General features: G+C 40.5%; 1 protein-coding gene across 1 annotated transcript in view; it reads left to right on the top strand.

The window, feature by feature from the left end:
- ENDOD1 (endonuclease domain containing 1) overlaps nt 1-25,848 on the top strand; it is a 33,740-nt gene extending 7,892 nt beyond the window's left edge. The window contains exon 2 of the mRNA XM_036747656.1: nt 19,771-25,848. Within this exon, the coding sequence (XP_036603551.1) occupies nt 19,771-20,970 (1,200 nt within the window). The 3' untranslated portion in view covers nt 20,971-25,848. The remainder of the gene's footprint in view (nt 1-19,770) is intronic.
- The last annotated feature ends 1,981 nt before the right edge of the window (nt 25,849-27,829 follow it).

Raw genomic sequence — 27,829 nt, 5'->3', positions numbered from 1 at the left:
CCAGATACTTCAACCATGCCCCTTCCCTACCTCCTTGCCCCAAGTTCCCCAGACTTTTTGCCAAGCAGTTAATGATCTGTAACCAAATTAACGGACAAGGAGAGCTCTTATTTAAAGAAATCCTATATGAATACAAATAATATAAATAATCACTTTCCTAGTATTATTAATTTTCTAAATTCAGATCTTTCATTTATCAGTGTTTCTTTTCTTTTTTTAAGGATCTGAATATATCTGTGAAGTCACCAACATTAGAGCACATCTGACAGTTGCCAGCATTAGAACTGTACATCTATTACTTACAGGTTATTAATGCCTTCTTTAGATGTATCGTTGTGAATATGGGCAGGGCTGATGAACATTTTGACAGATTGGTAAAAATCCTCTTTTTAGAGAGAACATAGATTCGTAGACTCATGTGATCACAGACATCATGTTAGAGCTGGAAGGAGCTTCAGAGATCATCTAGTCCAACATTCCCATTATATAGAGGAAGAAACTTAGGCCCACGCTTCTTGCTAACATAGTACAAGAATCTGCCTAGAAGCAACTGGTGGTGCAATGGGCCTGTGCTGGTCCTGGAGTCAGGAAGCCTCAGACGCTAGCTGCGTGACCCTGGGCAAGTCATTTAACTTTTGTTTGCCTCAGTTTCCTAAACTGTAAAATGGGGATAGCCATAGCACCTACATGGCAGGGTTATTGTGAGAATCAGATGAGATAATATTTGCAAAAAGGGCTTAGCTTAGCACAGTGCCTGACACATAGTAGGCTCTTTTAAAAAATGGTTATTTCCTTCCCTATTTAATCTTTATAGATCACCACTATAAAGGTCATCACCATGAATAAAATCACCTAGTAATGACACTTGACTGTCTTGAAAAGACAGTCATTATCATTATCATCCTTATTATCATCATTACTGACTCTTTTGTTATTATCTTTCATTTATATAGCATGTTAAGGTTTGCAAAAGTCCTTTTGCATAAATTATCTCACCAGATCCTAACAACAACCCTATGAGATAAGTGCTATTATCATCCTCATTTTACAGACGAGGAAATTGAGGCTGAGAAAAGATTAATTTACTTGCCTGGAGTCATACAGCTAGTGAGTGTTTGAGATGGGATTCAGAGGATTCCAAGTCCTGTGCTCTATCCACCCATAAACCCCACTGTCTCTCTACCTCATTTGGAAACGAATGAGAATGTGTGTCAGTGGTGTGAGAACTTACTTATGTGATTGGGTGAGAGATGGAGCTGCAAGATTTGGTGCTGACCTAGAAGGCTAGAAAGGGTAGGAGCCTTTCAGCCAGGGCTGCCAAGTACTGGGGGATGGTTAGCATCCTACCTGAGCCACAGCTTCAGATGGATTTTCTTGCTGGCAGAGTGAGTTATTTGAAAGGGAGGGGAACAAACTCAGAATTCCTTCCTCCTTCCTTCCCTCCCTCCCTCTCTTCCTTCTTCCTTCCTTCCTTCCTCCCTCCCTCCTGCCCTCCCAGTAGTCAAAATTTAAGCATTTCTAGTTTCCCCAGCAACAGCAGAAACATAAGTAATACACCAGTGTACACAAACAACAACTGTGCACCATCCTGTTTGTATAATATGAGAGACTTCCTATAACCCTGTTCCAGGTCCCTTTGAGTCTTAGAAGGATCTCACCGCATATTCCATCAATTACACATTTCTCTCCCACTTTTCCACAACTGAAGAGAACACTCAATCACGGAAAGAAATCCTGGGGAGTTCCCCTTCCCAAAGAATTTGCATTTTGTTCCAGGGTTTAGTCTGTTTCCTCCTTATAAGATATAATCTCGTCGTCGTTTCTTATCTCCACAACATCTCTTGCTTACCTGCCCTTCTCTACGCTCTCAAAGGCCACCACTCTAGTACAGGCCCTCATTGCTTCTCCCCTGGACTATGGCAAAAGCCTCCCAATTGGTCTCCCTGCTCCAATCCAATTTGCAAATGGTGCCAAAGCATCATTCTTAAAATTCAGGTCTGACCATGCCATTCCCCAACTCAACAAATTCTCTATTACTTCTAAAATAAAATATAAACTCTTTTATTTAGGATTTAAAGTTCTTCACTACCTGGCCTCAGTCTATCAGCTATTTCAGCCTTGTTACTCATTACACCACCCCACACACACTATAAGACCTATTTGCTTGTCTTCACATCGGCTGTTTATGTGTAGATTCCATTCCTTTACACTGGCTGCTCCTCTTTTCCAGGGATGCTCAGACTCAGCTCAAATGTCACTTCTGCAGAAGGTCTTTCCTGGTCCTCCAGTTGATAGTGCCTTTGCCCCCAAGCTTACCTTGTATCTGCTTTGATGTATTTTGTAAATATCTAATATAGGTGCATGTTAATTCTTCCATTCAAAATTAAACTCTTTGAGGCCAGGGACTGTCCCACTTTTTTTCCCTCCAGTGCCTAGTATAGTGCCTTTTATGCACAGTAAATGTTTAATAAATGTTTGTTGATTGACTGCTGAGTCTGGCCACTGCCAAGAGCCACAGAGAAATCTCCTTGGAATTTAGAGTAGAGAGAAAAATAGATAGGAGAGAGTTATAGGGTTTATGGAGATCTCAGAGAAGTTGAGTTTCAGGCTTTCCAAATGAATGAGGGGCTGTTCCAGGAGTGAAATATTAAAGAGAGAGAGAGAGAGAGAGAGAGAGAGAGAGATTAGTAGTAACAAGCAGGCAAGAGATAGTGTCGTATCTGTGTTATATTTCTCAGCCACAAAAAGCCCAGTTTTCTTTAAATTTCTCCACTTTGGGACCTTTGGATTTTTTATGTGTTGCAGGAACTTATTTAATTATTTTTAAGAAACGGTAGCAGGTTTCTCCCTTAAAATACATTAGTACCATTTTTAAAAATATAGTAGCTTTCTGTAAATTCTTTTCCAGTGTATACTCATAGGTTGTTTTCCTCTTATTTAGGGGTTACATCCTATATATGAAGGTGGATTGATCTCAATTTGGTTCATTATGATACTTGACTGAGTCTAGTTTGGAAAGAATGGGACCTTTACTCTCCTCATTACTTGGTTGCTAGCTAGCACAATCTACTCCAACAACATATCTACTCTGAGAGTCATTTGGTGCCCTCCACAAGAGTTAACATGTCTACACAGGAAGACTGAGTCGGCCATTCTGTTCAACCCAGTAATGTTTGATTCAGGGAAAAGATTAATCCAAACAAGGCTGTTTTGCTGAGTTGACAGGTCTGTTGACATATGTAATTGGGTCACACGGTTACCTAGTAGCCAGGTGTTGACGGTTAAAATAAAGGGATAAATACCATTGTATCACATGGCACTAACATTTGGGAAACAGGAAAGAAAGTCCATTTTGTTCTTTGATACCACCTTTAGTCTGAAGATGGAGTGGACATCATAATTAGTGGGGCCAATGAAGCATTATAATCACTCCACATACTGGTTTGATTGACTTTTATTTAATGCATGTGTTGACCCATTTTAAAGATGCTGCTGTTCCAATGATGGCCATTTTGTTTCCTTAGTCCACTGTTTCTCAAACTAATCTGGCCATTGAACAAATCTGAGGCTTAAAATATGTTGATGGTATAATGGCCCCAAAAATAGAGATATGAGAACACAACTCCCTCCCCATCCCTGCCTTTTTTTTTGGCAGGGAGATGGAAACTAGGAATATGGAGTATTGCATGTAAGGTGGACTTAGTTGAGATGACAGTAGGGTAGGAGACAAGCATTTATTAAGCACCTACTATGTACCACAGGTGGCAGTTAGGTGGCACAGTGAATAGAGTGCTGAGCTTGGAGTCAGGAGATCTGAGTTCAAATCCAACTGCAAAAAAGTCCTAGCTGTGTGACCTTGGGCAAGTCACTTAATCACTATTTGGTACTAGAGAAGGAAATGGCAAACCACTCCGAACTGAACAACAACAATGTACCAGGCACTGTGCTAAGCACTTTACAAAAATTATCTCATATTCTTCTGTCCCTATTTTAATATTGCTAACAGTAGTTAAAATACATTTTTATTATAGTAAGATTTCGTAGACCCTCAAATAGTGTCTCTCAGAGGTAATGGAATTATCTCCCAAGATTTGTACAAGGAGGATGGAATTCTGTCAGGAGTTTGAAAAGTTCTGCCCAGTTCAGCCCCCTCCTCCTTCTTGCCCCTCCGTCACATCACACTATAGTCCAGTCCACCTGGACTATTCTTCGTCCCTCCACTTGGCCTGTGCTTTTCTGCCTCTGTATTATTGCTCAAACTTTTTCCACCCAGAGTGACCTCTCTCCACTGTTCTTTCTGCCTGCCTAATTATTACTCACCCTTTAAAGCTGGACTTAAATACCACCTCCTTCAAGAAGTCTTCTCTCATCTTATCTACCCCACCCTTTATTTTATACCTCTTCAATGCGCTATTTAGAGGCAGCTAGGTGGTGCAGTGGAGAGAGTGCCAGACTTGGAGTCAAGAAGATTCATCTTCCTGAGTTCAAATCTGATCAGAAATATTTACTAGCTGTGTGACCCTGGGCAAGTCACTTAACCCTGTTTGCCTCAGTTTCCTCATCTGTAAAATGAGCTGGAGAAGGGAATGGCAAACCACTCCAGTATCTTTGCCAAGAAAACCCCACGTGGGGTCATAAAGAGTTGGACATGACTGAACAACAATAAAAATGCACTATTTATCATGTATGTTATGGTTATCTGTGTATTCATCTTATGTCTTTACTGGAGTATAAACTCAAAGGCAACTAACTGGATGGCCTTTTGGGTAGAGAGCTGAGATGGGAGTCAGGAACACCTAAATTCTGAGCAAGTCGTCTAATCACTCTGTGCCAGCTTCTTTCTCTGTAAAGTGAGAGAGTTGGACTTGATGACTTCTACGATCCGTTGGAGTTCCACATCTATGACAAGGAATTGTAACTTATCTAAAATTCCCATTCGTTGTGTCGTCAAGCACTGCTCACTGTGCACAGTAGATATTTAACAAACTTTGAGCTTAAGCATGAAAGATCAGATCTCCAGGAGCTTTGAAGAGGAAATGTTGACTTGCCCTTCCATAGACCACATGGCCTTTCCAAGTCCTTTTCAGTCTGAATGAATGAATATAAAAGCATTTTAAAGCATTAATTAAGCACTTACTATGTGCAAAGCACTATGTTAAGAGCAGGGGATGGCAGTTAAGGCAGTTTTAGCTACAAGTGGGATGGAAGGGCTCATGGTCCTTAAGGTGCAATGAATGACTAAGCAGATGGTAAGGAGGGGGAGGGGTGTGGTGCTGGTGAATGTTTAATAACCAGAGGCACGACATACTTTTAATTTACGTTATTAATATTTTCTCCATCATTCATCATTTCTCCATCTTAATTCTACCAGGGATACACTAACTGGCCCAACCACTGTCTCACTAAGACTTGTTTTTGCATTTTTAAATACAATAAAACTTTATTTACAAATATAAAAACTATTCTTAGCTCTGGGAGTACGCTAACAGGTTTGGACAGCAGGTCTAATTTGTTTGGACTCCTTGGACTGAAGCTGTAGTTAGCCAACCTCTGACACTCTAAGACAATTAACAAAATAATAAAGCAACAATTTGTAGTATTTGCTGAGACATAAATGTTCACAATGAAAATTTGATAATCAGCTAGTTTCCAGCACAGCCCTGGCAATGCATCTTCTTTAATATCATATGTACTGAAAAAATCATATCTGTTTCTAATTTTGAACCATTTTGTGGTTCCATGGACTTTGATGCTGAGGACTTTCTTTTCTGGGTCTTCAATAGCTGTGGTTGCTAAGGGGGTGGGGTCTTTCACAGTCATTGTCAGGTCTTACCTATAGGGATTGTTTCTCTAGATTGAAGGCTATTGGGGCTGGGCTGAAAGCAGGGCTGGGGCTGGGGAGTGGTGGAGGACGGTGGATATTCCTGGAGTTCTGGAGCATATTTGCCCTTAAATTCTAAATTGTCATAGGAATTAAAGGGCTTAATTCTTTTCCTGGTCTCATCCTTAGTGCACCATCCAATTTGGCCAATATTTTGGTACCAAATTTGCTCTAATGGTGAAATAGGCCTTACGTCATGCTTTTTGCCAGAGATGCGTAAGGTGACAAACGCTTATGAAGTACTAGGCTGAGGAGGATAAAGAAACGAATAAGAATCTAAGCCCAGAAGTCCCAGACTAGTGAGGGAAAAAAGAAAAAGACAAAATTACTAAGATCCTAATAGAGATGATAGAAGTACAGAGTACAGTGAGAATTCAGAGGAAGGAGAGGTCTTTTCCAGCTTGAGAATTAGGGTTCAACATTCTGTGACCCCATGTCCTACAAGAATATCCCCCTTGCCTGAAAAGCATGATGTCCTTACTTCTGCATCTTAGAGTTCTCTGGCTTTGAGGTGCTCAATTAAGTGCTGGCTCCTATGGCAACATCTTCCTTACCTTTGCTTCTACCCCAGCAGCTGATACTGTTCACTCCTTCCTTAAATAACCATGGATCATCCTTAGCTGCTTACCCAGTGTTTCTCTCAGTGAAATGTAAACTTGAGAGCAGACACTCTTGATTTGTATCACTAGCACAATGGCATTTCCAATGCCCTGTACAATACCTTGTATGTAATGTATGCTTCAGAAATGCTTATTCTGTTGAAATAGAGAAGAGGTGCAAAGCACTATGGGAGAATGGGGAGATCATTTCAGTGAATAAAACTAAATACCAAGAATCATCAATCCCCTGGAAATGAAAATAATACCCAGTATAGAAACTAACCTGCTGTGAATAATAAGAAAAGAAACCTAAGCAGTAGAAATGATGTAAGCTGAGAAACTAATGAAGTCCTATATATGTTTGAAAAGAATTGGCTCTTTTTACTAGGATTTACTAAGAAAGCTCGAGTCCTGGAGTTTTTAAAAGTAAAAGTTACCTGAAAAAAAGTCTTAGACCTACTTTCTGATACAGGTCAGTTTACTTAGCTAATAGCAACATCTCAAATTTACATAATGCTATACTTTCAAAAGTTTTCCTTAATGATCTAGCTATATGCACTATATATATTTACATTTTGTATACATACATTTTGTGTATTAATTACATGTATTTGTATGCGTATGTTTATATACAGTATTATGATTTATTTATATATATTTAAAGTTATATGCATAAATATGTACATATATAATATGAATACATTCTGCTTATATATCACGCATCCATATACACATATTCAAATCCGGCCTCTGGGCAAGTCACTTAAAAAACACCAAAAAACTCTGTTCCTCTCAGCTTCCTCATGTGTAAAATGGGGATAACCATAGTACCTACTTCACAGGATTGTTGTACGGATCAGATGAGATAATACTTGCAAAGCTCTTAGCACAGGACCTGGTATGTAGTAGGCACTTAATAAATGTTATCTCTTTTTAATTAATCTCATCATGATCCTCACAGCAGCCTTGTGAGGTTGGTGGTCCAAATATTATAGGACGTAAAAGTTGAACAGGATTTTAATCCGACTCCCTAATTTTACAAATGCAGATGCTGAGGCCCAGAAAAGTTAAATAATGTTGACAAAGTGGTGGAACTGGGATTAAAACCCAGGTTTCTTAACTCCTGAAAAACCAAGACTTGGAGAGTTTAAGCAATTTGCCTAAGGCCACCCAGCCAGTAGGGGATAGCACTGGTCCTTCAGTCTAGGTCTCACTAACCTCAAGTACATTTCATTCCTTATGTAATCTTTGTCATTGGGCGCCAAGAAGGAAGAATGATCTATTAATATTATGTTTGAGGAGGTTATAAATGGTTATCTTTCTCATACTCTCATTTGCCAGGAGGAAAAAAAGACATGAACACAGGACACCATTGCATCATCTCTTTTCACTGGCCCCCTGGCTTAAAGGGAAAATTTGCTTATTTTCTATTTTTCTCTTTGGTTAATTGTCTTTCTCCAATAAGCAAGCATTGGAAGAAAAGAGGCAAATGGAATTAGGGGGAGAGGGAAAGGGAATCTCCTTTTTTTCTTTCCTTTTAAAACTTAAAACTAAGATGTTTTAATTCTACTAAAGAAATTTTCATTCCCTGGGAAAGGGTAGATGTTTTAGAAGCCAAAGGAAAAGAACTTTAGTGTTGTTATTCTCCATTTCCACCCACCAAGTAGGTCAGTTTTAGACTTTATTCCTTTTTTGAGAGATGAAGATTCTGGCACACAATAAATCAAGTCCTTCCCCAGGCTTGATTTCTCTTTTCTCCACCCTCCCCTTTATCTGCCTTCTCCCATTTCTTCAGTTCTACTCATACTCTGACTCCTAGAGGGGAAAAGGCAGTTCCTTCCTGGAATCTTAATATACACTAATTCTTTCCATGGTCTGTTCTGATAGGACTTATAAAGCGCCCTCTGATCTTTGTTGCTTTCTGGTGCCATCAGAAATGCATTTTACAGGATCTAAGGAGCATCTGGGATCTTCACAGTGCTATGCATGTATGACCTTTTGGTTCTTAGGATCCTATAGGATTCCACGAAGAGAGAAGCATGGGTCCAAGTGGTGACCTGACAGCAAAGTAATCCCTTTTACATCCATGAATAAATAACTTTTTTTAGAGTCCCTGATTTTATGCAGTAGGAACAAAAATATTTCCTTTATCCTTCTCTCCATTCCATCCTTCTTCCAGTATCTCTTCCACTGAAATAGAAATAGCCTGAAACATTACATAGATAATTGAACCACAGGGTCAAGAGGGAGCTGGAGAGGACATCTAATTTATACTGTCTTGTCCGGAAGTATCTGAACTAAACTGTCCTGGCAGATGCTTCTTTATCTTTGGCTTAAAATTCTCCAGGGAAGGAGATTCCATAGCTTCCCTTCTGTGTTTAATAGCCCTATCAAGGAGGTTTTTTTGGAAGGTAATTCTCTTATGCTGGATGTTTGTTGTTGTTGCACTTAATAGTATTTTATTTTTTCCAATTACACGTAAAGATAGTTTTCAGCATTCATTTTTGTAAGATTTTGAGTTCCAAATTTTTTTACCTCCCTCCCTTCTCTCCTCCCTCCCCAAGACAGCAATTTCATATAGATTATACATGTACAATCATGTCAAACATATTTCCACATTGGTCATGTTGTGAAAGAAGAATCAGAACGAAAGAGAAAAACCATGAGAAAGAAAAAAATAAAAGACAAAAAAAGAGAAAATAGTCTGCTTCAATCTGCATTCAGACTCCATAGTGGATGTGGATAGCATTTTCTTATGCTGGACTTTAAATCCACGGTTGTTCTCCCTCTTTGTAGAGTAATCACTTAAACATTTAAAGACTATAATTAAACACTCTCCACTTCCCTCTACCTTTTCTCCTCCAGACTATGTAATTTCAATTCTTTAGCCTTTCTGTGGAGATCATTTTACTCAAAACAATCTAAGATAGATGGACTGGGGGGCTGTGAGATAGCCCTCAGTGCTACAGCTAGTTCCCTCAGCCTTTATGGAGGTACGCCAGTCCATAGGTCCAGAACAATTGCTTTAGAGAGGCAGCCGTGGACTGGCTCTATGAGTGTCTGTGCTATTTGTGACATGACCTTACTATTCCCTTCTTTAGGCTGATTACTCAGAGACTCAACGAATGAACGTTTCTTGGATGCCATTTTCCCAGCTCTGTAAGTCCCTGTTTTAGGGCAATCTGCTGTTCCTGTTTTAAGCAAGAAAACAAACTGCCTTCAGGGCCTGGAAAAAAATCATTCTGGTGGTATGGAGAAAAGTGTTCTTTCTTTTGTTCCATTTTTGTAATTGCTGCTGGCTTTGTCTTCTTAAAGACTTTGTCAGACAGAATGTTGTACCTGCAAATTCATTCTTGAGAACAAAGACTTAACAAATCCTAAAGGGAGCTATGGCGATATAGCAGAAAGAATGCTGGATTATTTGGAGTCGGGAATGTGGGTTCAAATCCTCTGCCACTATTTACTTGTATGACTTTGGGCAAATCACAGCCTTCTTGTGCCTCAATTTCTTTATCTGTCAAATTAAAGGGCTGGGCCTCTAAGGTCTTTTCTAATTCTAAATCTATAATTTTATGATTTTTAGGTCAACAGAAGGTTGAGCTTTATTGCATAGGTATTTTTCTGTATGTATCTCTCATTTTGTTTTTCCTGTAGCTAACAAGAGCCTGCCTACCCTATAATTTCTGATCCTCTGCCACTATTGTGTACCTTCACCCTATTTTTAAACCTTTTGCTTGGGCTTACTTCTATTATTCAGACATATGGCTCCAAGGACAAGCCACTCACCCATTTGCTTTATCCTGAACTCTCATTCTAATTTAATCTTTAATTTCATTGAATGAGCTCTTATTTAGTGCTAACTCTATATAAAGCATTGAGCTAGACACTGGATGAGATGCAAAGTTTAAATAAGCCATGATGTCTGCACTCATAGAGTCTATAGTCCACTATACAAATGCACACATCTATGTTTAATACATACTATATAATAAGTTTATTAGAGAGTCACAAAACAAAATATTTTAAGAAGTCTTGGGATAATATTGGTTTTTTTTATAATTTTTTTTCTTTTCTTTTCTTTTTTTTTTGGAGGGGGGAAGGCAGGGCAATTGGGGTTAAGTGACTTGCCCAAGGTCACATAGCTAGTAAGTGTGTCAAGTGTCTGAGGTCAAATTTGAACTCAGATCCTCCTGACTCTAAGGCCAATGCTCTACTCACTGTGTCACCTAGCTGCCCCGATAATATTGTTTTTGACAGGGCATCAGTGAGTTGAGGTTTAAAGGATAGCTTGGAATGTAATAGATAAAGTGGAGAAAGGAAGATTTTCCAGGCACAGCTAACAGTGTCAGCAAAAGCATAGAGGAGGGAGAGTATAGGGCATTGTCAGGAGGAAGGGAGTAGAGAAATTTAATTAGAGCATGGAGTAAGATTAATGGAAGGGTTAGAGGAGAATAATAAATAAGAGTAAAAAGAGATAAAAGCTGGAAAGCTAGAATACCAGGTCCCAGACTGTGGGGGGTTTTGAATGTCAGGCAGTGAAATCTTATCTTTATTTGGGAGCCAATAGGGAGCCACTGACGACTTTTAAATGGAGTATTGATATAATCAGCAGTATATTAGAGTCATTTCAAACCATTGGAGAGAGCTGATTGTTAAATTTTCCTCTCAGGAGCATTTATATTTTGGAAATAGGCAAACTCCGTATTATTACAACTTGATTTATTGTTTTGCTGGTTGTCTAGAATTAAGAAAATGGTAGGTTTTGCTGTGGCTGCTGTTGTTGTTTTAGTCGTGCCTGACTCTTTGTAACCCCAGTTGGAGTTTCTTGGCAAAGATACAAAAGTGGTTTTCCATTTCCTTCTCCAGCTCATTTTATAGATGACAAAACTGAGGCAAACGGGGTTAAATGACTTGCCCAGGGTCATATATCTCGTAAATGTCTAAGGCTGGATTTGAACTCAGGAAAAGGAGTCTTTCTAACTCCAGGCCTCAGACTCTATCTCCTACACCACCTAGCTGCCCCAAGAAAGCAATAGAGAAAACGTTGATACTATAGACTAAACCTAAAAGTAAGACCTTCATACATTTCCCCCCTGGAGGGCTGGTTGTTAAATATTTACCAGCATACTACTGGATATAACCAGATACTAGTCAAGTCAACAAGCATTTATCAAGCACTTATGTGCTAGGCATTATGCTAAGTGTGAGGGGCATACAAACCCAAGCCAAAAAAAACCCCACACAAACCCAAGTTCTCTCCCTTGAGTACCTTACATTCTAATTGGAGAAGTCAATACATTGAAAGGAGCTAAAAAGTTGAGTATGGGGAGAGAAAACTGACATGGGGGAAAGTCTGAAGAATGAAGGATGGCTGACCTGGGCTCTTCCTCAAAATGGAGGTTTTAGGAGGAATTCAACAATGAGAGAAGGAGGCTGCAGGGGCCAAAGGAGAAAGCAACTCAAACATGGAGGCAAAGTATGGAGATCAAAGCATGGTGGTCTTGGAAAGTCTGGGACAAACTCACCAATGAGAGAAGGAGGCCATGAGAGAAGGCAGCTGAAGTGTGGTTGCAAAATCCAGAGAATGAAATCTAAGAAAGATTATTTTGGGAATGATGTGAAAGATGGTTTGTATGTGTGTGAAAGGAGGTGGGGAGGAGAGATCAGAGAGCAAAGATGGGAAGACTCATTAAAAAATTACAATAGGTGGATGATAATGAAGCCTATTGTAGGATAGTGGCAATGGGAATAGAGAAGAGGGGATGCATGTGAGATGCTGAAGAAGTAAAATTGAAGGAACTTAGTTACTGATTGGAGATGAGAAGTATGGGAGAGGAAAGAGTCAAAGATAAGTATAAGGTTACAAATGTTGTTGTTCGTTGTTGTGTGTCCTTTGTTCACAAAGAGGACCCATGACATCAGAAAGTATGTGTTTTGACTTGCAAGTGAATTGGATTTGAGTGAGGCAGAGCTGTGCAAAGTCATCAGCCTCACTGTCTCTTCCGGAGTCATTGGAATCCAGTGGCAAGACATAGGTCAGGATGACTGGTGATGGCCCTAGATGTGCAGTGGGAGCCCGTGACCTTCTTAAGCATGTTCTTGTTGTTCATCCTTGGTTCTCAAAGAGGACCAATGACATCAGGAGGGTGATATCTTGACTTGCAAGTTAATTGAATTTAAATCCAAATATGTTTACGAACATGAGACACATGTTGAATGATGGTGCCAAAGACAGAAATGAAGTCAGAAGATGGAAGATGGAACAGGTTTAGGGAAAAATATTACGAGTTCTGTTTGAATTAAGCTGCATTTGAGGTTCTGGCAAGATAATACCCTCTTGGGAGTTTGGATTTGTGGTCCTAGAGCTCAGGAGGGAATTAGACCAGAAGCGTTCATCTGGGTATTATTTGTACAAAGGTAGTAGTTGAAGTCATTGGGGTAAGTTAGATTTCCAAGGAAAAGAGTGTGAAGAGAATACCTTCAGCCAAGGTCAGAGCTCTGAAGAAAACCTACAATAAAGGGCCAGGAGGCTGAATGAGACTGAAAAAGAGAGGTGAGGAATGATATGAGATTACATGGGCAGTTGCTTGGGGAATGGGTCAGAGCGGAGTTTGTGTGTATCACCAAAGCAGAGCACCCTTGGAGACCAAACAGTGGCCTGGTTTCATATGAAAAAAGGCAGGTGTAGCCCAGAGACCCATGGGAATCTGAAATCATCTCTTACCTCCTAGCTATGCCTCTTCCTCTGGGGAGCTGTGTTGTCAGTAGATGACAGTAAATGCCATAATTAGATCATTAAGCAGTCCCTACTGAGGGTCTGGAAAATTACGTCTACACTTCATATTTCAAAGTAGAAAGGGGGAAAAAGAATCTGAGTTTTGTAATCAAATATTACTGATGATAATCACATTAATAACATGTCACTTGGACATTTTATAGAAACGAGAGCCTGTTTTTAGATATTCGTTCATTTCTTCAGCAAGCATTTATTAAGGGTTTATTTCATTCCAGGTACTGTGGATCCTTCCCATATCATCAGCCAATTGTTATCTCAAAAAGATATCAAAATGTATCTAGTTATTGGAGGGAGTAAATATATATATGGACAAGGGAATCCCAGCTAGTGTAAGTCTTACTATGCCTATAGTATGGATGATGGAATAGGAACACAGAGAGATTAAGTTTAGCAACTGGGTCGTGCAGTAGAGAGAGTGCCAGATGCAGAATCAAGAAGACCTGAGTTCAAATCCAGACTCACACACTTACTTGCTGTGGGACCCTGGGCAAATCACTTAACCTCTGTCTGTCTCAGTTTCTTTTTATGAAAATAGATATAACACCTACCTTCTGGGGTTCGTAGTGAGTATAAAGTGAGATAAAATTTGCAAAGTACTTACAAACCTTAAAGGGCTATATAAATGCCGTCATCATCATCCTATTATGTTCCATGTCATATCATATTATATCATGTTGTTGCTTAATAGAAGTCCACCACTCTTGCACCACACTGCCTCCATCAGGGGTATTTCAGGTGGAGAGTTGCTTATTTCATTACCGCATTGTGCTTCTTTTCAGCTCTTCTACTAAATAAGAGAGTGCTTTATTTCAACTAATCCAAAAATTTCTTTGGAAACAAAAGATGCTGGGGGTCAAAATAACATCCATTACTTTAATGACCAAAGTCAAATTAGATTTTTTAAAAATTGTATTTGTTTATTCTGAACTTATATTTCCAAATATACAGCAGGACTCCCAGAGAGTTATATATGAAACAATGAATCTCCATTTCCTACCACTTGCTTTTTTAAAAAGTATATAATAAATTCCACACATTACTTTCAAAACTGCTCTGCTTGTCTGTACTTTTTTCTGAACATCCTTCTATTCTCTTCTGTTCATTTAAAAAAAACTGTTTCAATGGCCTTCTTGTTTTAGATCATTTTTACTTAATCCTCCTGGACCCTCCCCCTTTCAATTAAAAACTGAGGGAAACAGAAAAGCCCTTTTAACAAATAAACTTGTCAAGTAAAGCAAATTCACACAGACGTCATGTCCAAAAACATACGTCTCTTTCTGTACCTTGTGCTTATCGGTCATTTGGTCGTTTAGTCAGTCAACAAGTAATTATCAAGTGCCTAGTAGGTGCCAGGCAGTATGCTAAACACCATGGTTGCAACTTAAAGACTTCTGGCCTTGAGGCTTTAGGCTCTGTTGACCCTTAGTTCTTGCTCAGTGTCCTGATCACGTGCCTATTATTATGATTAAGGAACTTAAGCGTGTGTTTCCATGGTGCTTATCACCCAACTATCTGGGAGCTGAGGCAATATTCTTTTATTTTATCAAGTTGTTTGTTTTTTTTTAAACAATACCATGTTCCCTCTCAGTATCACTCCTTCCTTCCCAGAGAGGCATCCCATATAATAACTAATAATTTTTAAAGATGAAGAAAAAGAGGAAAAAAAAATCTAAAAATATGTGCAATATACAACATTTGTGGCCCTCCTACCTCAGCAAAAGAGTGTGGTAGGAGTGTCTTCTCATATCCCTTCTTTCGAGCCATGCTTATTCTTTATAATTTTACAGCTAAGGCAATATTCTACAAAAGGAATGGAATTTTTAGCTTTCCTCTATGACAGCAAGGTACGGGGCTAGAGAGCTTCTAAAATCAATGCTTGTCTGGAGACTCAGAGAAGGGATGAAGCTACTATAGAAATGTCACCTATGGCTCCCTCTGCAATGCATTTGCAATAAACTTTATTGTATGATTTGACTTTTCCCTCCCAGCTCTTTTCACCTACTCTGCCTTCAAGAAAAATCCTGGTACAGAGTGGGAAAGATGCATACCTATTGCCTCTCTGCAAGGGCCGGCCCCATTTTGTAGGCTACCATTGGGTGTTTGGATAAGAATTTAATGAGCTACATGTATTAGTCGAGCACCTGTGCACAAAGCACTGTTTTTCCTTTCCCTTACCTTTCTCCTCCCCCCACTCCTGCACTGTAGGTGGATGTGAACAGGAATTACATTTCTTGTCTTCCTGTCATTTAGAGTCCAGTTGGGCAGAAAAGATGCATACATATAAATGAAACGTTAACTAATCTCATCCTGCCCTGATGAGACCACTGAAAGCAAAGGTGTGGACACAGAGGAGAGTGCTCATTGCGGAGATGGGGGAGTAGAACAAAGCATTTTTCAGTAACACCCCAAAATCTCCTAGGGCCCTCCATCCCCACACTAAGTTGACAGCTTGAGAACAAGCCCATCCAACTTCACTCATTTAATTTTTTTTTATTTGATACCTTTTGTTTTGATGTCACTTTCATTTAGTTATATATCCCTCCCCTATCCACTTAGCTCTCCCTTGCCACAAAGATTTGAAAAGCAGTTCAGGAAACCCGGCAACATTTCAACTATGTCAGACAGTATATGGTATATCTCATACCCTTAGTCCCCCACCTGTGCAAATACAGGAAGGAAATGTATTTTTCCAACTTCTCTATTGCCAAATTTGGTCATTATATTCATATGGTGTTCTGTTTCAGTTTTTTGTTTTTTCCATTTACATTGTTGTAGTCATTGTGTATATTATTTTCCTGCTTCTGCCTACTTCATCAAGACTATGTCTTCCCATGTTTCTGGTATGTTTTCATATTCACTATTTCTTATGGTGTAGTAGTATTCCATTACTTCTATAAACTAATTTTTTTTAGCCATTACTCAATCAATGGGCACCTACTTTGCTGTTTTTTGCTACCCCTAAAAACACAGCTATGAAAATTTTGGTCTATAAATACCAGTCATTTAAAAAAATAAATGTCATCAAGAAATTAAGTCCAAACAGAATACTGTTAAGGTTCACTTTTGCCCTGGTTTGGACATTTTAAAGGTGCGTAAGTGCCTAAGCATCAACGCCAAACTCAGTGCTTTCTTCCCAGTTTGATTTAAATGCCCTGATTAGAGTAATACATGTGTTTATCCACACCACAGCATATAAAATTTTACTACAAACATGTGCCTTGAATTTTAGCCAACCATCAGAGAGTTTCTGTTGATTGCTTGAATTGCAGTTCTAATTTTTATGAGTGTGTTGAGATCAGCTTTTCTCGTTTTCATTCTAATGTTTAGTTATTTCAGTCTTAGTGAAAAATTTGCCCCAAAGGAGCCATGAAATATATATAGAACCATGGAAGATTAAAGAGAAGTCCAAGGCTATTTTTTTTGAAAGTTTCCCAGTTGACAGGATTGTGGGCTGTTTGGGCTGGTGTAGGAAATAGTTAAAGAGAGAGCTAAGCCTTTGCAAGCCTTTACCTCTGAGTAGGTGAGGCGATATTGCATCCCTTGATGACCTCCCAATTTGTCAGATTCTGACTCAGTGAAGGGGTGGGAAGGGTTAGGACAAACAGCAACAGACATGGAATTCCAGTTTGCAAAGATTTTATAAATCCTAAAGATGCATCCTGACTCGTACCTGCATGCATACTTTCAACCACATACTCACACACCCATACCCTTATATCCTCTGGCATTTAAAACACTTCATTGTCTGGCTTGAGCCTATCTTTTGTAGTTTATTTCATATTACTTCCCCCCCTCATACCCACTGATCTTCAGCTAAACTGGTCTACTTGGGGTTCTCCATACATCACATTCCATCCTCTGCCTCTGTTTTTTTTTTGTCTCTCCAGCACCTAACATAGAACTTTGCCTATGATAGGTGGTTAACAAATGCGTATGGAATTGAATTGGAAATAGTTACCACTTGGTTGGAAATAGCTGACTCCTGATGAGTTAGAGCTGGTCAATGGCATCCATGACTTTGGCCTTAGTTTCTAGGAAATCCCTCAGAAGGTCCTCCCAAAGGTAATATTTCTATATTATTATCATTGCTGTGGTAGGACAGGTGACATCATATGTGCAAAATTATTACATGACTGCCAGCCTGAAGACTGTAATGGTAGAAAGCATGTCCTTTGGTACAGACTGGATCCCATCATTTTGATGGACGCTCTGATGGTTACTCAGGCAAGCAAAAACAATTTTACGTGACATTTATTGGGCTGATTTCAGTAACTCCCCACATTACCACTCACAATCACCATTTAGGTCATGCAGTTCCACTAAATACAGGACAGACTTCGTTGTAACTTTCACCTTTATAACCGAATTTGTTTTGTTTGGTTTGGACCTGCGATCTCATCCATGTGGGAAACTCCCTGCTGAAGAAACTCCTTTCATCAATGCAGATTAGCAACCATCCTGCAACTTATAGCCTTTGAGAGTTGAGGGTGATGGTGGAGGGAGACTGAGGTGTTGTGTGATTTCCTCCAGGCAGGGTATTTCAGACACAGGTCTCTCTGTACACTGTTAGCACTGGTATCACACATCTGTATTGCAAATACCAGGCTAAATTGAATGTATAAATGGGATGAATTATCTTTTGCTCAATGCTACAATCACTGTTGTAATTCCTGAAATTACAGGACACTTATAAACGTTTCTAGTCCATAGTGAACACATTAAGGTCTTTCGCTGTGACCCCTGTCAGAACCAAACATGTTTCTATGCTTGGAATATCCTCTCTCCTCCCTAGTTTCTTATTGAATTTCCTACCTATGCTTTAAAGCCCAACTGAAAAGCCACCTCCTTCACAAAATGGTGGCTGCTTCCCAGCGGTTGATGACCTGCCCTCTCGTAATGTAAAGACAACCTCACAGTATGCTTCGTTCTGCTTTTATTTCTAATGGCCTTGTCATATTATGTGTTAGAGTAGCCTATGTTTATGGATTATGCCTTTGCTAAGTAGGAAGCTATATGTGAGCAAGGACACTGTGATTAAGTATTTTTTCCTATCATTTTTACCTCCTGATGCCCTGGGGGAAAAGAAAAGAAAAACAAAATCTTTGTATCAAACATTTATTGTTAGGAAAAACATATTTCCATATTGGTCTTATTCAAAAATGTGTGTCATTCTGCACAGGGTATTATTTCTCTGTCAGGAGGTCGGTAACATTCTTCATCATCACCCCTTTGGAATCGTGGTTGATCATTGGATTGATCAGAATTCAAAATTTTATTTTTACCGTGCTGCTGCCATAGCATAAAGTATCCTCTTGCCTCTGAATCAATTCATACAAGTCTTTCCATGTTTCTCTGAAACTATCTCCTTCAGAACATCGTACACAGTAAGAGCAATATTGCACGATGATCAGCTATGAGTGCCTTAGCTATTCTCAACAAAGACCATTCCAAAAGACTTGTGATGGAAAATGCTCTCCACATCTGTTGCAATAATTCAGCTAGCAGCTGCTGTGGGGATGAAAGACCACCACAAGCCCAACAACAAGGACTCTGCCAGCACAGGTTTTTTTTGATCTGCTTTACTAAGGAAAGTAGCATTAAGGGGTTAACAATCTTATTTCAACACAACATACAAATACCATTCACTCAGTTCAGGGGAAAAAAGCCAGTACCCTGAAATTCAGAGCAAATGCAAACAAATTACAAACATACATTATAAACAGACCAAAGACAATTCATAGTTACCAAGAAACCATGAACATCTGGGTGAGCCCAGAGGCTCTTAGAGTGGCTGCCCAGAGTCCCTCGCCTCCAGAAGTGAGAGACCCAAGCAAATAGCTCTGTTCTCTCTTTTTATACATTCTTTAGCCATCAGAACTTAGGCTCCTGCTATTGGCTCTGGCCTTAGCAACTCCCCTTAGGACCCTAAGGGCTTCATGCCCACATAGGCTTAGCACCTAGTAGATAGGGGTTTGGGCCTGGGGCTTTGCACCTAGTAAGGCTCAATCAAAGACAACTAATTAATTAATCATTCTAAAACAGTAAGAAAGTCCCACCTTGGTTACCAATGCAACATCCAGAATAAAACTATGGAGTCTGAATGCAGGTCAAAGCATGCTATTTTCCACTTTATTTTTTGTCCGTGTTTTCTTCTTTTTTGGATGGGGGTCTGTTTCTTCTTTCACAGTATGACTAATATGGAAACATGTTTTATGTGATTGCACACACAAAAAGAAACTCTCCACCATTTCCTATAGCACAATATTATTCCATTACATTCACAGACCATAATTTATTAAGCCATTTCCCAATTGATGGGCACCTCCAATTGTACTTTTTTTTTCAAACTTTGCACTTTCCCTTTTGTTCAGCGCTGGTACTCAGCATACAGTAGGTACTTAATATCCATTAAAAGACTGTGCTTCCTTTTTGCTAGGGACATGCTTTATGGACTTTCGACTTAACTAAGTATAGTATCCTCTCTTATCTTTCAGATAGATGATCCCAACAGCAACTTTGGAGAAATGATGAATGAAGCAGATGCTGTTAACTCTGTAGACAATCTTGGAAGCAAACAAGCCCTAAGTACTGACTACCTGGATTCTGATTACCAAAAAGGACAACTGTACCTCAGCTCCCTGAACAGTGATGATTTCCAGGTGGCAACATACACCCTCACGAACGCTGCACCTATGATCCAATCATTAAGGGAAAGGTGGTACATGAATGTGAATAGCCTAATGGATCTTGCCTTGGCCCCATACTGTGGGAATGGGGATGACCTATATGTCATTGCAGGAGCAGTGCCCTCAGACCAGAGAGTTAAGGACAAAGTGTCTGTCCCTGACTTTGTTTGGCTGGCTGCTTGCTGTGCTGTTCCTGGAGGGTGGGCTATGGGATTCATCAAGCATATGAGGGATGGGGATATCATAGAAGATGTGATGGTGAGGGATCTTGAAAAGCTTCTTCCATCTGGGACTCAGCTGTTCCAAAACAATTGTGGGGAAGCAGACCAAGACACAGAGAAAATGAAAAAAATATTAGAAATGGTTAACCATGTACAGGATGAAGAGAGAATGGTCCAGGCTAAGTCAAGTTCTAGCCAATTATCCGGTACTCGGAATAAACGGTCTGCTCGGTCATTGCCAGAGGAAGCCGACGAGAGCAGCCTGCTCAGAACAATTGGCAGCATTGTTGCTACCCCTTTTGTCAAGCTTCTCCAATTAATATATTACCTCATGGTTGGAATCCTGAAAAATGTTCTCTATTGCCTATGGCACATTACCAAGCAACTTATAGGCATTCTGGAAAATGGAATCCATAAGATGTTTTCAGCAACAGTGTCATACTTCATGGCTATTGGGGAAGAACTGGTGAGCATTCCCTGGAAAGTGGTCAAGGTCATTGTCAAAGTCATCAGGGCCCTCCTACGCATCCTCTGCTGCCTGCTGAAAACCATTTGCCGAATTCTGAGTATCCCTATTAGAGTCCTTGTGGACATTGTCAGTTTCCCCACGTACACAGTTTGTGCCATCCCAACTGTCCTTAAAGATATTGCTGTAGGCCTGGGGGGCACCTTCTATCTCCTCCTGGACACTGCCTTTGGCACTATTGGCAGCCTGTTTCATGTGCTTTTTAGTGTCTGTAAACGGATTGTCTTTAAAGTATCTTATGACAACTCTGGGGAATTGTAGAAGGAAAAATGGACCAGGAGAATCCATCCACTGAGATTTTTACTTTTTGTAAGGCAGAGTCAGAGTGATACCTCTTTTCAAAATGTGGCTTCCTGCTCTTAATTCATACGGCATTTTGGGCACTGATAATATTGCAAACTCACTTAGAGGTTAAGGGGAAACTGCCTGTGGTAGCAAAGAAATGACAGTATGATTTAGAATTTTCTGCTAGCAAAGTGTTGAGGGCCGAAAGTTGAGGGTTAACATCTCTTACGGCTCTACAGGCTAGTTTGGTCAAGTGGTCAGCTTTTTCTAAGCCATAAATACCTTCAGTTCTTCACTGTTAATAAAGTAGGGAAATGGGAGTAGCCATTTCCTCAGAAAGTGGCCTATACCCTAGGAGATGTCTGTCTGCTGGTGATGGTTGGGAGTTAGGAAGAGTAAACTGTTCATCCAAGGTGTTGAAAACTGGACAAGGGAAATTTGTCCCTCCCTTTGATATTTGGTTCTTCTCATCTAATCTAATTGAACCCAATAAGGTCAGATCAAAAAGCTTACCATGGATATTTTCAGCTGATTCTTGAATCTCCTTCTAATATCATGACCTGGCAATGTAAAAGCTGCCAACCGGAAGGGCTGAAAGCTTCATAACCTTGGGTGAGAGAACTGCACAACCCAAGAAGCTCCTTTGGACTTTCAAAGCCCCCCAAAATCTACTTATCATTTTTAATTTCTCTCAGTTGAACATCACTACCTAGTCCCCACAGATAATGGATGTTTTTGCAAAATGTAACTTAATGCGGTGGGAAAGTGAGTCCAGGATTATCTCACCACTCAGCAAGTATAATATTCATTCCTCTCTCGGGCAAAAGCCCAGAAAGGATTAGAACTCAGGGTCAAAGCTTTATTTACTCTTGTGTAGTGTTAGTGATCTTAGGGAATCTTTCACCAAGCCAAGAAGCTGACACCAACTTAGGGGCACCTGAAAATCTCAGGCTGATAGCACCCCACCATCAGCTAACATGATAATGACTAAATCAATCTGGGCTTCTGTACGAGTCAATTTAATGAACACATTCCCCTATGCATCAAGGCAAACAATAAAACTGAAGCACTTTAAATGGGTCCCTAGAGAATTATTTTGATTAGAAAAAAAAGCTTACACTCAGAAGAATTCAAGTTCATGTATTTTCAGAGTTAGCATAATAGAGAGAAAGTTGCTACAAAGCTTCTCAGGAAGCTAGATCTTTAATTAAGAAATGTCTCATAGGAAAATAATTTTTTGTGGGCAATAGGTCAGGGGGTTTAAGACTCATAACATAGCCTTCAGGTCATACTCTACTGAGATATTAAAGTTTTCTCACAATCATAGGTCATTCAAATAAACATTTCCATTTTCCTACCTCTTAACAACACATTCATTAGCCTGAAACCGTTTGAGGAAGCAAAACCACCCTCCTCAGGGTTTACTCTGCTTCTGACACTGGATCATTGCCCATGGAAAGGACTGAATAATTCTAATAAAATCGAGGGTCAGAGGAAAAGCTGTGAATCAGGAGGAAGCTTGGTATGAAACCCTGACACCAGAGGCATCTGCCCTTTGCATTCTATCATCAGAAAGTTGGATCCATAAATTAAGAGGCAGGAAGGAAAACATTTTTACTGTGGATATAGAGGCTAGTCATTTGCGTTGGAGTGGTGGTTGGAAAATGTTAGTGTAATGAAAGTAGAGGGACTGAAGAAAGATCATTGCATGATATTTAAAGAGAACTGCAACCAGTAAGGAAGCATCATGATAATCAGTGATGTGAAACTTGGAACACAAGCCCTAGACAGGCTTGAGATTGGAAAATATAGTTCATATTTAGATTTTTATTAATTTGACAATACTCAACCCCTTGCTTCCATTCACGAAAGCATATGTGGCCAGACAAAACTTTCCATTGACAACATGGTACGATGGAAGGAGTACTGACTCTGAAGTCAAGAGGACCTGGGTTCATATCCTGGGTAAGTTACTTAGACTCTCTGGCCCTCCATTTCCTCATCTATAAAATGAAGGGGTTGGATTAGTTGGCCTCTGAGGTGCCATCTGCTCTGGGTCTGTGATCCATGAACTATAGGAGTGATTAGGGAATAGAAAATGGTGATATTTTGTATTGATGAAGCTGATTCATAGAATCATAGGGAGAGGAAGCAATATAATCATTGAATTTTAGAGCTGAAAGGGACATTCTCATTTTATAGACGAGGAAACTTGTTACGGGCTGAGTTAGAGCTGAGCCCTGTCCTCCTCGGACCTCCAGGCCCAGGGGCCTGCTGAGATTAACTCAGGGCTTTGGGATGTGGGTGGAGCCAGGAGGAGGGGTCTCACCTTTGTTGCCTCCCTAGCGATTCCAGGTCTGACCTGCCTGACCACGTGGAACTTCCGGCTCTCTGGCAGAGCATGTGGAACTTCCGGCTGCCTGACCACCTGGAGTTTCCAGTCTTTGCCTGGACTGCCTGCCCGCAGGGAGCTTTGGGTAGTGCGGGAAGAGAAGGGGAGGAGAGTAGGCGGAGTCAGGGCAGTCCTAGGACCCAGGTGTATTGAGTTTTCACCTGTCCTTCACCCACGTAACCAAAGAATGTACCTATGTCACTAAAGGTATAAATGTGCTGCTTGCTGAAATAATAAACGGAGTCATTCACCATCTTGTTCGGCTCCCGCCCCGTACATTGTCCTCGAGATCAGGTCCTTTGCTTAGGCAGAGGCCTGGGGCTTGGGGGGAACCCCGAGCGTAGTTACGAGGCTTCGGAAGCTCGTGACAGAAACTGATGCCCACAGAAGATAAATGGCATGTCCAAGATTACACAGCTGTTTAGTGGGAGAGTCTGGATAAGACACTGGATAAGTGTCTTGTCTTCGTTCCCCTCCATCAGACTTACTCCAGTGCTCACTCCTGGTTTCTGTAGTCTAAGGGAATGGGCAACTGATCCCACCTACCTGTAGCACCATGACTAACCCAACTGTGGTGTTTGGGCCACCCTGCTTCCAAACATGTCTAGTAACTAACAACTTATTTAGCTCTTTGAGTTCATTGCATCATGCATACCGTGGCCTTCCTGGGAAACTGGGAAAGGAGAAGGAAGCGAAATGCCTACTATAGTTAGAGAATTGGGGCAGCCATACTTGCACTGAGCATGTCTACTGTAATGGACAATCCTCTCTGTTTGCTAAGGCTAGGTTGCTGTCATCATGAAGCGCTGCCAAGGGATAGGATTGGGGAATAGCACAAACAAAGCCATTTTGTTTGGGCTTTGATTGAAGGGGGAACTTGGGATTGCAAAACTTATTTCTGTCTTGAGGATTTTGCTGTCGCTTTTTCATATTCATTGTAGCTTTTGTGGAAGGACTGTCTATATGTGATTTTATTTGATTTTATTACCTTTTTTGGGGTGGGGGGGGAAGTCCAGATTTGTGATTCCTTCAGAATATGGAATCTCTGCTGTGGAAATCTCATACCCCTGTGGAGTTGTACACCTCTAACACAAATAGCCTTGGAGAATTTAAATGACAAACCAAATCCCCTAGCTCAGACTATTATAAATGCCAGAGACAAGACCTGAACCCAGATCTTCTTGGCGCCAAAGCTGGCCTTCTGTCTGCTCTGTCAGGCTGCCTCTCAAAGTCCTGAAGAAGAAGCCTTATATCCAGTTTGAACATTATCAAGACTCCGTTTCCCTTCCTTTTCCCCAGTCCCACCCAACTTTGGTTAGCTCATTCTCTGTGTAGCATTTCCAACTGGCTGAGGACCAGGAAACTGAAGAGAAGTCAGAGGAAGGGGGAGACACAGTACTTAACAAATGACAATTTGACCTTTTTGAGTTTATAGCTCAAGACTCAAGGTGTAGTACAGAATACCCTGTGGGAACTCAATAAGCAAATGCTTGACCGCAGCTTGTTAGCAAGTCTGGTGACAGGAGGACTGGAGAAGGAAGCCACCGGCTCAAATGAGGTTTAGGAATTACCTGTCGATTTCATCTAACCCCGTTCTCTTTGTTCCATATAAACTCAAACAAAGGCACTGATTTCCAAATATACCTTCCATTTATTTTGCTTTGAAACTTGAGAGCATTTGTGAAGAAAAGAGAATGGTGGTAATCCATGGGGCAAGTATTAGAATCACTTTTCAAGTCTGTTTCTCTGGGGAAAACATCTTTGGCTCCGCCATGTCAGAAATAACAGTATTTGTGATATGTTTTATGTGAGTGAGACTCCTACAGGTTCTTTCCTCCATAGATTCTGCCCTGCATCGACAACAAAGCTGATCTCCATCTTTATTGATTACTAAAAATCCCCACTGTCTGAAGGGAGAAGGCACAGTCTCTGAAAGAAATTGGACATCTCAGACTTTCTTCTTTGCAAATGACGGCGATAAGGGCAGGAAATCTTGGCTGCCTCCCCAGTGCCAGCTGGGACTGGTGTCTCATTGTGTCTTGTTCTATGTTTGGCAGCTGCTCGGGGTACAATAAATGCTACAAAGCAACAACAACTTGCCGGTGACAGTTCCATAATACCCATCACAATGAGGGTCTCCATCTACCAAACACGTTCCCAAGTTTTGCAGCCGCCCTTCCAGGCAGGCACTTCACATGATGTGTTGACTGCAAACCAGAACCATAGCAAGCCCATCCAAATTAACAACAACATCTAAACATGCATATTTCAATGTTGAAAACTTCCCCGAACACTTCTTTTTTCTATCAAACAGCCTGAAACAAACTTGAAAGGCACTCGTGGCAAGCAACAGATTGGGTTTTCTCTATTCTCCTTATTTGTGCTTGAATTTGGTATAAGCTTGACCTTATTGTTGGCAACTGTGTAGTAAATAATAATAAAATTAAACAGTAATTTTTTAAGATAAGCCTGTGGACCCCCTTTTGTTAATCATTTAAACCAAAGGCCAGCAGTGACAATTAAATCTGAATTGTATTGAAATCTTGTGGTCATTCTTCCTTGATTCCTTTTGGAAATTTTGCCCGGTCTTAATCTGGGGTCATGTGATGCAAAGGGTGCAGAATCGAAGATTATTACAGTTAGAATGGAGCTTGACATAGGCTATAGCAGTAGGAAGAATGCTGGATTTAGGATCGAAAGACTTGCTTTCATCTCCCAGTTCTGCTATTTCACACTTATATGACCTTAGTGACCTTTGGGCCTCAGTTTACCATCTGTAAATGAGAGGGTTGGCCTAAATGATGTCTAAGGTTCCTTCTAGAGTAGCTAGGTGGTCTTAACGGATTGAGCACAGAACTTAGGAGTCAGGAGAACCTGAGTTCAAATCTTGTTTTGTTGTTGTTTTGTTGTTTCAGTTATGTTCAATTCCTTGTGACCCCATTTGGAGTATTCTTGGCAAAGATACGGGAGTGGTTGGCCATTTCCTTCTCCAGCTCATTTTAAGGCAAATAGGGTTAAGTAACCTGCCCAGGGTCACATAGCAAGTGTCTGAGGCAGGATTTGAACTCAAATCTTCCTGACTCCGGGCCCAGCAATCAATCTATCCACTACATCACCCAGTTGCCCAAATCTAGCCTTCGGCATAACTAGCCATGTGACCCTGCATTATTAACCTTTCTCTGAACCTGTTTCCACAACTGTAAAATGAAGATAATAATAGCCCTTGCCTTATAGGGTTGTTATGAGGATAAAACGAGAGAGGATATGTAATGCACTGAATTGTTCTGTTGTCATTAACTAACCCAACTCCATCATTTAAAGAGGAGGAAGCAAGAAGGGGCGTACAATGGCTAGCCCAAGTCACTTCGGTGGTAAGGAGCAGAGTTTCCACTAGGGCCCCAAGCCTAGTGTCCTTTCCACTATAGCAGGCTGTCATATAGCAAATTTGATGGAAATCGGTGAATCCGCTCAAAAATCAAGGTGGAAAAAACAAGCACATACAAAGACGATCCTAGGGCAGGCTTCTTGATATTATCTTGGCCTGTTCTAAGTTGGGATGCGGCAGAAAGAGCCCTTGATTTAGAATCGGCAGACCTGGTGTGAATTTCTCTATTCTCCTTATTTGTGCTTGAATACGGTGTTGAAAACCATATGCTGACTCTGGCACAACTGGGGATATAACGCCAACAAATCACTTAAGCCCTTTGTCTCAGTGTCTAGATCTGCAAAATTAGGATGTTGACATTACATCTATGATCTACTGCTTTATTCCATACAGTGTGATGAAATGCCTGCGTGGATTCAGTAATCCCAACCGGGCCTGTCACTAGTGTGCACCACTGTTCAGGATAAACAGGAAGATTTTTTATTTGTTTCCCTGGAGCAAAAGAGGTACATCCAGAGTTGTGGGCGACTAAGACAGATCTCATTTTTAAACTATTCTTGAAGCTTGACATGATGATACTCTGGGCATCTTGTACTACGGGACCAAGGTTAGTGGGACTGCGTTATAACAAGAACAGCTGCTTACACTGTGTATCACTCTTTTGTCTCCTTTTGCTAGAATGTAAGCTGTTTGAGAGCAGAGATTATATTTGCTTTTGTACTTGTACCCTCAGGGTACAAGCACATTGTTCAGCACATAGTAAGTGCTTAATAAATGCATTTCCATCCATCCATTCATTCTGGAAACACGTTGTATGCATTATTTCACTACACACTCACAGTGCTGTGAGGTAAAGAGTACAAGTATCATTATCTCCATCTTACAGATGAGAAAACAGAGGCTCTGAGAGGTGGTGACTTGCCCTAAGCCACGAAGTTAATAATCCAAGAATTGAACTGCGGTTCGACAACTATTAATGGCAACAGCTTTGAGCACACTCCAAGACCAACCTGCTACTACTGCTATCATCATCATCATCATCCTCACCCTCATCATCG

This window comes from Trichosurus vulpecula, chromosome 2 (assembly GCF_011100635.1).
Source record: "Trichosurus vulpecula isolate mTriVul1 chromosome 2, mTriVul1.pri, whole genome shotgun sequence".
Classification (NCBI taxonomy): Eukaryota; Metazoa; Chordata; class Mammalia; order Diprotodontia; family Phalangeridae; genus Trichosurus; species Trichosurus vulpecula.
The sequence above is the reverse complement of the archived record's forward strand: the minus strand, read 5'-3'. Positions and strand labels throughout refer to the sequence as shown.